The following is a 13,694-nucleotide window of genomic DNA, read 5'->3' as shown; positions in this document are numbered from 1 at the left end:
GAAGAAGAAGAAGAAGAAGAAGAAGAAGAAGAAGAAGAAGAAGAAGTCGTCATTGTCTCTGAGTTGGAGAGAATGCGATGAACTATATTGGTAGAGGGAGTTACCCCACAGTTCTCTGTACCTGTGAAATCGCAACTCTGGTCATTCTCCCTATCCTGTCTCCATTACCTAATAGACACTTAGGAAATGTTCAGTGAAATGAGCTGAATAGAATAGATCTTCATATAATCTAGATAAGAGAGATTTTTTATCATGTCTATTAAAAAGGTGAGATGTTAAGGAAATAATCTTCTTATCTTATTGAGGGGAGAACATTACAAGACCATGCAAGGCACTGTACTGACAAAAGAGTAAATTTATTAGCTTAGTGAGAGATGCTGAATATCCCCAAAATAAGTACAGAGAAATACAATAAACAATAGGAAAAAAAATCCAAAAAATTGAAGAGAAGGAAATATAATAATAATTAACAACAATAATAGCATTAACATAGCAGCTTAGGATTTCTAAATTGCTTTACAAATGTTAATTTTATCCTACCCTGGGAGGTAGGTGCTATTTTTGTCCTCATTTTACAGTGAGAAAACTGAAGCAAAAAGAGGTTAAATAACTTGCCCTAGGTCATATAACTAGTAAATATCTGAAACTGGATTTGAACTCAGGTCCTCCTGACTGGATCCAGCAATCTATCTACTGTCTAGCTTCTTAGAAATAGGTGAAAATGATTCAGCTCATTATACTACAGTTTATGGAATTTATTCCTGTTTCCTTTTTTGAAAAGTGGGATAGGGGCATCTAGATGGCTTAGTGGATAGAGCTCCAGGTCTAGAGTTGGGAGGACCTGGGTTCAAATCTGGCCTGAGATACATCCCATTTCTGTGACCCTGGGCAAATCACTTAACCCTGTTTGCCTAGCCCTTACCTTTCTGTCTTAGAGTTGTCACTAGGATGGAAAGTAGGAGAAGGAAGGAAGGAAGGAAGGAAGGAAGGAAGGAAGGAAGGAAGGATGGAAAGGAAGGAGAGGAGGGAGGGAAGGAAGGAGGAAGGAAAAAAAGAAACTGGGCTAGCACCTACACCTATCCTTTCCCAGCCCTATATGCTTCTATTCATCAAATCTTTCCAAAATCTTTGGTAATGACTTGTCCATCATATCTGCCATTTCTTTCAGAACCCAAACATATGGTGACTAGGTGCTTTCTTACACTTGTTCTTAGTTATTTTGGATGTCCATTCCCTATTTGTCATTTTTTATTCTGTCTTGTCTATTCCAATGATCCAAAGATCATTTTTCTATAGCAGTGAAGACAGAAAAAAAACACAAATTGAGCAGCTTTATCCTCTTCGTGTTGTCAGTTATCACCGTCTCCTCCATCCCAAACATTTTTTTTTATCCTGGGACTCCATTCTAGGAGCATAGGGCCACAACCAGTAGGCAATGGGTCGCTCAGGGTCACCCAGCTGGGAAGTGTCTGAGCCCGGATTTGAACCTAGGACCTCCAGTCTCTAGGCCTGACTCTCAATCCACTGAGCTACCCAGCTGCCCCTACTTTAGGTTGCAGTTTCTTTAGCAGATGTAGTTTTTACAGGGTGGGGTTGCTAGCCCCACACCCAACCCTCCTCCTTTTTTATCCTGGCTAGGGACCGTCCTTAGCCCAGGAGTGGTAAGGGTGGATCCCAAACATTAGTGCTGTCTAATTTTTGAACCTCCTCTTTTCCCCAACACAGCTTACAAATATTTCTTTTTTCTTAGGTTTTTGGGTACCAACTAAAGCCAAAATGAACAACTCCAATCTATCTTCTCTATGACTATCCTTCAGATACTTAGGAAAAATCTTTCCTCTAAGCTAAATATGTCTACTTCCTTCACCTGGTCTTTTTCCCCCCTTTTTGCCATCCTTTTAGCATTTTGATCACTCTCATCCAGACAGGCTTCAGTTTGTCAATTTTCTTTCTAAAATGTGACATCCAGAACTCTCACATTTATAGATAACAATTTTGCTTTTACATCATTCCTGATCCTCTTTGGCATCTTTAAGCTCCATACATACCTCATTCCTGATTGCAATAAAAATGTCTAATTCTTCTAATCATTTCTTCCCACAGTATACTCTCAACCCCACTTTAGGGCTCACTCCTTGACCATCCTGATCCCCACATCATTCTCTCAATCAATATAACTTACCTTGGTTCTACAATTTCCTAGCTTCTTTTTCATCCTCATTAAATAGTAACATCTGGTATTTGTATAGCACTTGTTTGTTTGCAAAACCCTTTTTATACATTATTACTTCTGAAAATTTAAATTGTGTTATAATTATGATTACCCCATTTCATAAATGAGAATAGTAGACTCTATACTTCCATTTTGAATTTATGATCTCTTGGCTCCATCTTGAAATTCTGACCAAATCCTTGGATTGGCTCATCCTTCCAATTTACCCCAATTCCCTCATTATTATTGCTTATATTTTTCTCCATTCCCTAATTCATTTTCATGTCATTAATTTACCCATGTGTTCATTGGCACTATTCCCATGACTTGATTCTTGTCCTATAGTTCAATAACTTGATTTATAATTCACACCATTCCTTATCTCTACTGATTTTAATTTATTTGACAAACACTTATTAATCACCTACCGAGTGCAGAAACACTGTGGTAGCCTCCAGGGGAGCTTCTGAATTTAGGGAAGATTCGATCTTGTAGCATTAGTTATAATACTCATTTTACATGAGGACTTCCTTAATAGCTGGCATATTGTAAGTGCTTTAAAAATGTTTGCTGATTGATTGCAAAACAAATTTCTGTGTGAGGGTTCAAGAATGGGAAGTTATTATGAAAGATTTAATGGAGGAAGTTGAAAGGCAAAATAAATAGTCCAGATCATGAAATTGCTGCACCATAGTAGGATTTGCTTTTTGGAAATGGGAAGGGGCAAGTTCCAATTTTGAAAGAGCAAAATCAACAGCAAGACCTTATCTGTGATGATCAGGAAAAAAAAGAGTACTTTCACTTCTTCATATATATGAAGACAAGAATTATATTTGACCCTGTATTGGTGGCTTTCTTTGAAGGCATTGCCATACTTGGATCCAGAGAGCATTTTCTACAGACCTTGAACCTCTCTGACATTATTTCTAGGAACCCAGGAACACCTCCATGCCAAGATGAGTTATCAGAGCAGGACTTTAGTGGAGACTTACTTAAACTAATTACTAGAAAATGAGAGACAGAGACAGAGAGAGATCAACTTTTGAAACCTCAAGGGGAGCATTTTCTGAAAGTATTTTTTATCCAAACATGAAATATGATCCAATATATTTTAAGGAATGAGACGAAGAATAACTGGATGCATTTTTTTTATTAAAGACCAAAGTTAGTAAATAACATAAGAGATATAATATTTAATTCTTCTTAAAACATCTGAAATATTATTGGTAACAATAATTTTTTTATAACCCTTACCTTCTGTCTTGGAATTAATACTGTGTATTGGTCCCAAGGCAGAAGAGGGGTAAGGGCTAGGCAATGGAGGTTAAATGACTTGCCCAGGGTCACACAGCTAAGGAAGTATCTGAGGCCACATTTGAACTTAGGACTTTCTGTCTCTAGGCGTGGCTCTCAATCCACTGAACCATGTAGCATCCCCCAACAACAATTTTTTTGACATTTTAACCATCCTCTTAAAATAATTCCATTGAATAAGAAAGAATTAATTTTCCTGCTTTGTACATACAAGGGAGCTTTGCTAAGTGCTAGGAATACAAAGAGGGAAAAAGAAATCATTCTAGCCATGTTTTTTAAATTTTTTTAAATTTTAAATTTTTAAAATATTTTATTTTTTAGAAAAATTTTTCATGGTTACATGATTCGTGTTTTTACTTTCCCCTTCAACCACCCCTTCCCTCCACCCCCATAGCCTACTGCACATTTCCACTGGTTTTAACATAGACATGTTTTTTTTTTAAATATAAATATAGCAACTTCTTTGTGAAGGGTCAAATGTCAGTTTTGTTAAAAGATGTTCAACTATAAAGAAAGAATAATATTAACCAAAGTTTACTGTTAACTGTTAGCTTAAACAAAAGATGTCTTCATATAGTCACTCAAATATCTCATCCACCTAAAATTCTTAGCCTTATTCTTTGGGTCTTTTAAAATTATTTTTTCAACTATGGATTCTATTTAAAATGATGTAATTTTTAGTTTACTTCACATAGCAAGACCTTGCCTATTGGATGAGTTGCATTATAAGGTGATTTTTGTAATAAAATAAAAGTAGATTTATTTCTTAAAAACAATTAGCTTGAGGAAGTAGCATTGGAGTTAGACATTAAAGATTGGCTCAAAACCCAATAAATGGAGTGTGTGGGTAATGGAAATGGGTCACTAGGTTTTTATTATTAAAGTTAGGAAAATACCAGATAGGAATGAATGAGAGTGGGAAGGAGAGAGAGAATTTGGAACTTAAAATAAAATTAAAAAAAAAGAATGGGAAAATATTTTTACATGTAATTGGGAAATACCAGATAGTTCAGCAGTGTTATCCTCAGGGACTCTGAACAATAGAAGGTTTATACTTTTGAACTTTATCTAAGACATAATATAAAATAAATGGCATGAATTATTATTTAGGACAAAAAGGTGAGCCTGGCGTGGATGGCCAAAGAGGCTCAGATGGTGGTCCGGGACCTCCAGGGCCCCCTGGATACAAAGGAGACCCAGGAGAAGAAGGCTGTGGAGGTGCACCAGGTAAGGCTCGCTTTGGCTGTGAGGGTTGTAGATCTGAATCATCTGAGCCAGATTGCTGACCTCTCAAAATGCAAATAGCTTCCCAGGGCTGAATTTTCTCTAAGCCCATAGAAGGGAGCCAGGCTTCAACAAGAAAACAAGGACCCAGAATTTCACTTCATGCTAAACCATCCGGAAGCCCTGTCAGAGGATTCCCTGAACCGAGTGCCGTGTTTCATAAGCCCTCTGCCAATTAGCAAGCCCAGAGATGTGTCTGTCTGCAGTTTCTACCACTCTTTAGCTTTACTGGATAATTAAAAGCCAGTCCATTTGGCATTCCTTGCAGTGACACCCCTAAGAGCTTCAGCCAAAAGCTATTGGAAAGGTGATGCTGAAGAAGAGGGCGCTATCAGTCATTCCTCCTGCCCTTCGCAATCCTCCTGGCTCCCAGTTTCTAGTACTTATTAGCATCTAAAGTTTTCCTGAAGTACTAAAATATTTCTTGGAAAAAAACATAGAATAGAGTGTTCTCTTCTGAGCCAAAATGAAAATATATGTAGTGAAAATTGGAAAATAGTTTTTAAAGTAAGAAACATGAGGTATTACTGTGCTTTTCCCCCAAATAGGATAATTTTATGATCATGCCTCTAAGCCAACTGGTTTAACTTTCCCATTTTATTCTTATTAATATAGTGCAGTAAAATATAGCAAATAGAGGGCTGGCCTTGGAGAAAGGAAAACTTGATTTTGGGAGTATGATAGAAAGAGCATTTTTTTTAACCCTTACCTTCTGTTTTAGTATCATTTCTTCCTTTTTTTTTTTTTTAAACCCTTACCTTCCATCTTAGAGTCAATACTGTGTATTGGCTCCAAGGCAGAAGAGTGGTAAAGGCTAGGCAGTGGAGATTAAGTGACTTGCCCAAGGTCACACAGCAGGAAGTATCTGAGGCTAGCTTTGAATCTAGAACTTCCCATCTCTAGGTCTGGCTCTCAGTCCACTGGGCCACCCAGCTGCGCCCTTTAGTAACAGAAGAGAGTGTCAAGGACTAGGAAATGGAGGTTAAGTGATTTGCCCAGGGTCACACAGTTGATAAGTGTCTAAGGTCAGATTTGAACCCAGGTCTTCCTGACTCAAGGCTTGGCACTCTCTAGATTCATGCTACCTAGCTGCCTCAGAGAGGACTGGCTTTTAAGTCAGAAGACCTAAGTTGAAATACCACCTTTCATTCTATCTACCTGGGTGACCTTGAACAAATTATGAAACCTCCCGGAGACTTCTTTTTCTCATTTCTTAAATGATCTAAATTAATTAATAAAATAAAGATCTTAAAATAAAAAAAATAATTAAATGAGACAGTTGGACCAAGTGGACTCCTGCCAACTAGTTGCTGCTTAAGTCCTGGTTCTGACACTTTCTCACTATGGGTGATGGGCGAGTCCCCTGAATTCTCTAAGCCTCATTTTCTTCAAATGTAAAATGGGAATAGCAGTGCTCAAACTCCCAATCTTACAGTCATGAAGAAAAAACTGTGTAAACGTCAATGGATAATTTGGGTGTAAATGTATTTCGTAGGCAGAATCTGCATGAGAAGCAAATAATGCACTGACACCACTTTGGGGAATTTGGGATTAGGGACTGAGATTGCATTTGGGATAGCTGCTCTCTCTCTGGTAGTTCTGAAAGCAAGAGAGCCGCTGGGATGACCAGAGACTTGCCAAGTACTCTCTCTTCCTGCTATGTATTGAACTCCCATTATGAACCAACTCCCAGGGACTGCCCCATAAAGCAGCAACTCTTAGAATAATGACCGATTGCATATTTGGGCACCTTCAGTGAGCTGGATTTGAGGACAGTCTTATTATAGCACAGGGATTCTTCACCTGCAGTTATGAATTCTAACTTGTTTTGGATAAATATATTATATCTGTTATTTTATAAATTTGTTATTTATTTATTGCACTTAAATCATATTGGATTTCAATGTAATTGACTTTCTTTGTGATCCTAAATGTTTTATACTTCTAAAAAGATTCGGAGGAGGAGGACAATAGGTTATACCATCATGCCCAAGCCATGTTAACAAACATTAATTAAGTGCCTACTGTGTGTCAGATATGGTGATAAGCATTCAGGCTACCAAGGAGAGCAGTCCCTCCCCTCGAGGAGCTCACCATCTAATAACGAGGTGGGGCAGAGCAAACATGTAAACAATAACCTCAAATAAAATATGGACATGATAAACTGGAGATAACCTCAGGGAGGGAGGCATTAGCATCATACAGACCTGGGAAAGGCTTCTCATAAAAGGTCATATTTTAGGTGAGATGATACCCAAAGTTAAGAATTCTTGCCATTGAAAGCTCAGGGATCAGGTCCAAGGAGAGGATGGTGGTTGTGCAGTACAGTAAGACTAATCTGTTATATACATAAATGAAATAATTATTTTTTGTTTAAACATGCTGGATTGCCTTTTTTTTTCCCCCTTTGTACCACAAGGTCCCCCTGGCCCGACTGGGGATCCAGGACCCAAAGGTTCTGGGACTAGATACCTTGATGGATTCCTACTGGTTCTCCACAGTCAGACAGACAAAGAACCCTCTTGTCCGGAGGGTATGCCCAAGCTGTGGACTGGATATAGTTTGTTGTATTTGGAAGGCCAGGAGAAAGCACATAACCAAGACCTAGGTGAGCCTTTACAGCAGTCTAAATATACAATTGCTTTATCTAATTCTGTGGATATTGACATAGTCATATATTTTTATAAGAATCATTAAAGTTACATTACAAATATTTGCTATAACATAAAACTTTTAATTGCTTTTCACACTGGTATTATTTTTAATGTTCTCGTTTCTTTGGTTTTACTTTCTTTCCCATTCTTAACCTTTTCTTCTTCCTAGAATTGATAAATCTTAATGTTTATTAAATACCACTCTATGACACTTGAAAACACTAATCATGTTTGCTTAAATATAAAATTTTAAATTTAAAATATAGAGAAAATTAATTCATGAAATGCTGTGTGTCAAAAATAGTGTACCCAATGGTGCACACATTGAAGGCAATACTTGATATGTGGCCATTTGGAGACCATTTTTGAGACAAATTAGCAATATGCTATATTTCAGAGCCCTGATATGAAGATGAAACATGATGGTCTCTTAGGATTCATTAATAATGTTTTGCAAGGTCCCAAATTACAATTTTTTGTATCCTCAATACTTGGTCACTTTGGAGAATGCCACTGAGAAAGATAAAGAAGGACCTGAATGTGATTTCATTGTGTCTTGCCCCTGGCCCTCCTGGGTCATCAGAATATCAAGTGCAAATTCAACTGCACAATTACAGGCTTCTGGGGTCCCTTCCAGCTCTAGAACTTTAAGGTAAAGATGTAGCAAGCTTTATGCCACCTTTTCATCACCCCCAAGAATTATATCTTTTAAACAAGGGCCAGAAATAATGCCAGTCATAATCCCTCTGAGCTCCCCTTTCCTAAAGGCCACTTAGCAAGCTGGGAATGTTGACAGAGAAAAAACATTAGAAAATTCTCCTTGGAAACACAGAAGAAAAATAACTACTTGAACACATGGGCTGATTGAGATATTATTGGGGATGTAGACACTAAACGATACACTCTAGTCCAACTATCAATAATATGGAATTAGGTCCTGATCAATGATACATGTAAAACCCAGTGGAATTGTGAGTCGGTTAAGGGAGGTTAGGGGGGCTTGAGGGAGAGGGAAAGAACATGAAATATATAACTATGGGAAAATATTCAAAATAAAAATTAAAAATTCTCCTTATTCTTAGGTCTTGCTGGGTCCTGCCTTCCCATGTTCAGCACCATGCCATTCGCCTATTGCAACATTAACCAAGTCTGCCATTATGCCAGAAGAAATGACAAATCCTATTGGCTGTCAAGTGCTGCCCCTCTGCCCATGAAGCCCGTCTCTGAAGATGAAATACGAGCTTACATCAGCCGGTGCGCCGTCTGCGAGGCTCCGACTCAGGCGATGGCTGTACACAGTCAGGATCAAGCCATCCCTCCATGCCCACCCACATGGAGGAGCCTTTGGATAGGCTACTCATTCCTTATGGTAAGTGAACGCCCCCTAACATTGCCTCAAGACCTGGGATTTTGTGCCGTTCTTCTGCAACTCTTTTATTCTAGGATGAAATATTATTTCTCTGAAATATCAGAAGCAGCAAATCCATAAACATTTATGTACTGTGCTAAGTGAAAAAGAGGCAAAAAAAACCCCCTCCCTCCTGGCTCCAAGGAGCTTACAATCTCATGAGAGACAAACAAATATATACAAACAAGCTACATACAGAACAAATAGGAAAGAAATAACAGAGGGAAGGCACTAGAATTAAAGGGTTTGGAGGTTTAAAATAAGACAGAGCTCAAGAAAGCCCTTATGAGCCTTAGCCTGTTAAGTCAAATTGGTATTTTGTACCTCAAGTTGGTTTTTTGTTGCTCTAGAGGGCAGGATTTGTGAAATGAGTTGGTACAGGTATATTGTCTTTTTTGAAACTCATTCCACTTCCTCAAGGTGAACAATACTTCCTTCCTGAAGGTCTTCTTTTATTCTGGATAATAGAATTATTATCTGGATTTTAGATAATAGAATAATAAACAATTATTCTATTATTTATTATTCTTTTTTTTAAACCCTTAACTTTTGTCCTAGAATCAGCACCCTGTGAGGTTATATTATAAGGGCCATGCTAATGGGGTTAAATCACTCGCTCTGGGTATAATCTTGTTGGGAGGAAGATGCATCATTCCAGCCAGCCTGTCACCCTGGGTTAGATCAGGCTGCTCCTGGCATTTGGTTTGGCCATTCTGGCAGTCACTCTTTTTGGTTCCTCTTTCTGACATCTACTTTTCAGCTGTCTTTGTTGTCTGTTTAGCACACAGGGGCTGGGGATCAAGGAGGAGGCCAGTCTCTCACATCACCTGGAAGTTGCCTTGAAGATTTCAGGGCAGCGCCATTCATCGAGTGCCAAGGGCGGCAGGGGACTTGTCACTTTTTTGCTAATGAATACAGCTTCTGGCTAACCACGGTGCCACCAGACTTGCTGCTCCACTCGGTTCCTTTGCCAGACACCTTAAAACAAGGACAGGCACAGCGCCAAAAGATCAGCAGATGCCAGGTCTGCATGAAATATAGCTAAGGAGTATAGCATCACCTTGCTGATGACACACAGAGACTTCCTTGGGGAAGAAGGGAGTTGGGTTAAAAGATTCTAATGGTGCTTTATTACAGGGATTTAATTTTTCAAATAATCCTTGATTTAAACATGGTTATCCTGACAGTACTGTAACCCCCTTCCCAGTTTGGTACAGATCAAGCAAAAGCTAGGATCTGGCTGGACCTCTCCATTTAGGTAGAGCTCAGGTATTGCTTTTCATCTTATGGAGGATGAAAGATCTGGCTTTACTGACCATGAATACTTATTTATAGAAAGGCAAAGAAATCACAAATGGCTTGATTGTGCCTTCTCTTAACCAGAAGCTTCTTTCATGGGTTTCATAAAATCCCTAGTTATTGAAGCCAGTTATTCTCATAGCAAAGAAGGCCAATGGATGACTTTTATAGGAAAAAAATGTAATCCAACAGAGCCAGAAAATGAAAATCGTTTTTAAAAAATTGTACCAGGTTTTCCTCAAATCATCATAGAATTCTCCAAGCACTTTAAAAAGGTCGTGAAACCATGATCCAAAGACACAAAGAAACCAGTCCACCAGTGTTAATAGTTCACATGCAAGGTGAAATGATCATTAGGCTAGGAAGGCTCACAGTCACTATATCCCAGAAACACATCACATTTGCATAAAAACATCACTGAGGAGCATAAGCCATTACCTTCTCGTTTGCATTTTTTCCCTGAGAATGGAAATGCCTACTCTGACAGCCCTTTTGAAAAGTGGCAATTATGGAAAAAAGTATATTCAATAAGGGATTAAGCCCCTAAAAGCTGTTAATGAATATGAAGACAGAGATTCATAAAAATGGACCCCCTAATCCACCAAACTTCCAAACAGGTGATTTTCCTGCATGCAAGGGATATGGTCTGTCCTGAAGTGTGTGCATATTAATGGGGTGCCACACACAGGGGGAAGGTGGCAGTGGGTTAGAGAATAAGAGTATTCACTGTATACAAAGCATCTCCTCACCCTCCCTTGGAAAGACTGCCCAGTTCCTTTACATCTTATAATTGACACTTTTCTCTCCATTACATTAATGGTACCTTATGTGGAAAATTGGCAGAGCCATCATTATGGAGAGAAAATTAAGGGTTGGCTTAATTAACCTTAAGTAAGCATATTCACTTAGGCCAAGGTCATGCCACTGAAAAGACACAGAAATATTCATAAATGAAAGCCACAGTGTGCTATCCACTATAGATGTTTATGTATGTATGTTATGTTTGTATGTTAGATTCTCCTTTTCCAAAATTTCTCATCCTCAAATGTTATATTTGTATAGTAAGGCAAAGCAGCACTTTGACATCGGACAGAATGATATTTTCATTAAAATTCAGAACATGTCTATGTCTTAATTTTTAAGTATAGTCATCAGTATACCAAAGGATCCAGTCTCCATTTCTCTAAGAATCCCGAATCCCAATACTAAAATCTTAGAATAGTAATTAATTTCCATTTCTAAAAAAGGCCTGCCACAACAACAAATTATAGTCTCTAGACTTTTTAGAAATCCCAAAGAAACTTTAGTCTGTGAAATCTAGAGAAAAAAATAATCATTGACTCATGACACAATGAATGATACTCCAAAAGACTGGGATTTAAGTTATCCTAAAGAAAAAAGTACCCACAAAAGAAAGGCAAGGAGTCCACTTTAAAGAATTGAAGTATGTAGAGGATGAAATTATATGAGAGCCAGGAAGATCCCCACATTTAGGACTAGTGATGGATGGGCTTTTGATATCCAGCATCAAAAATGGAAGCAAAGACTGTGGCATCCTTATTTTGAGGTCTTTTTTGGTTTAGAGGAAAAGCTTAAATTACAAAATAAAATGTCACAGGTTTATGTTTCCAAGTGTTTTTTTAAAGAACAATAACAAAAACATTTTATATGTTTTAATGACAACATGTTTGCCATGGCTGATCAAATTAGGTATTTAGAGTACCCAGAATTCAATGTCAACTAAAAAAATCTATAATTAACCTTTTGCTTTATCTCAATATTTTTTTCCTGTTAAAGAAAACTACCTAGATATATTTCTAGAACTTAATTTCATAAATCATTTTTTCCATTGCCAATTGGCAAGCCTCTTTAAAAGGACTTCAGAGTGCTTGAATATGGGCTTTTATGAGCCCATTATTGGTTCTAACACATGTGGAGTAAACAGAGAGATATAGGCATATCACATGTGAAGTCAAACATTTTAACATGGACTTTACAACATTCTATTTATTTCTATTTCAAATACATAAAAATAAAGTCTTAAATCAGGGAACAATTTGATCTGTAGTGTGTCTGGAACAGAGTTTTTGGAATCCTTCAAAATACCTGTATCTTAAGGTCTCATCTCACTCTCCCAAACCAGCATCAGTATCTCAAAAAAAACAAATAAGCAACAACAACAACAACAACAACAAAAACTTGTGATTTTCAACAGCCTGAAAAGAAATGAACACAATCCCCAGGGAAAGGTCTTTATGTACTATGGGAGTTCCTTTTGCTAATGCCCAAGATTCTTTATTGACTTATTTTTTTATGTGTGGGTACTTTCCTTTCTCTTTTCAAAATAAGTTTGCTAGATTAAAATAAAATGTACCCTCCTTCCTTCATACCCCACCCCCACCCCATTGAACCCTCCCTTGTAAAAAGCTTTTTAGCATTCCATTATTTTGGATTTCAATTCTCAAAGTCACTCTACTGGAAAGATGACTGCAATTCCCCGTGGTGAGAATGCCATGAAGTTCTGCAGAGAACTGAACAAAATCTGAATTGAAATTTGTATTTTGCAACCATCCTTGCTGTTCAAGGCTCAGCACTCTGCATAATGCATTTAAAAACACCAAGGCTGACTGGTGCACACACTTGAAATGCTTGAATTTTTATAGTGCTTAAATATTTAATGATTCATGAGGAAGAATGCAAAATATGTGCAATAAATTGTATCACTTTCTCTAACTTGTGGCTGTAAAATTAGAAAATCTCTCAACACATAATGTCTACCCGGTGATAAAATTCAGCAATTGACGGTGAAAGCTGTTATATTTCCATCTAGCAACCTGGCTTGTCTTCCATAAAATACTATGATGGTCTCCAAAAACAACTCTGGTCTGTCTGTTCCCATATATTCTTCCCAAGCCAAAATTAGTCATTCACCTTTCACCTAGCTCTTAAAATGGTTAAGAGGGAAGATTTCATCTGTAAGAAGCCAAGGGAGGGGAAAAAATACAGACTCTTTCATAGGAAAAGCAGAAAAAATGAAGTCACCTTGTATCTGAGGACAAAAAAAAGGTGTGATTTCAAAAGAACAGTTGCTCAGTCTCCCTTTCACTGTGACAGTTCCTCAGAGGAAGAAGCTGGGTTTCATGATTAGATCCTCCCATTCCAGAGTGTTTTAGTTGTTGGCAGAGTGCTTTCCTCAACAGAAACCCCCTGAAGCAGGTAGTACAAGAATGCCCAATGTCACACAGCTTAGTGAGCTCTAGTCAGGTCTGCTTTTATATATTTGCCTTCGTTATGATCCCTATGTGCTCTTTCAAATACATTTGTTGGTTAATTCTTGATTTTTCAACCTTAACCCCAGCAGTTTTTCTTAATAGATTGTCCTACTTAATAATAAATAACAAACATACATATAGCACTTATTATGTGCCAGACACTGGGCTAAGAGTTTTACAATTATTATCTCATTTGATCCTCACAACTACTCTGGGAGGTAAATGTTAAAATTATCCCCTTTTTATAGATT

At 37.8% G+C, this 13,694-nt stretch overlaps 1 protein-coding gene across 1 annotated transcript in view; it reads left to right on the top strand.

Moving 5' to 3' along the window:
* The window catches only part of COL4A4 (collagen type IV alpha 4 chain), a 155,261-nt gene extending 142,215 nt beyond the window's left edge, over positions 1-13,046 (top strand). The window contains exons 42-45 of the mRNA XM_044669450.1: positions 4,637-4,753; positions 7,230-7,418; positions 8,547-8,833; positions 9,654-13,046. Of these exons, the coding sequence (XP_044525385.1) occupies positions 4,637-4,753; positions 7,230-7,418; positions 8,547-8,833; positions 9,654-9,917 (857 nt within the window). The 3' untranslated portion in view covers positions 9,918-13,046. The remainder of the gene's footprint in view (positions 1-4,636; positions 4,754-7,229; positions 7,419-8,546; positions 8,834-9,653) is intronic.
* Positions 13,047-13,694: the final 648 nt, after the last annotated feature.

Source organism: Gracilinanus agilis, chromosome 3 (assembly GCF_016433145.1).
Source record: "Gracilinanus agilis isolate LMUSP501 chromosome 3, AgileGrace, whole genome shotgun sequence".
NCBI lineage: Eukaryota > Metazoa > Chordata > Mammalia > Didelphimorphia > Didelphidae > Gracilinanus > Gracilinanus agilis.
Note: the sequence above shows the minus strand (reverse complement) of the source record. Positions and strands in the feature narration are given on the sequence as shown.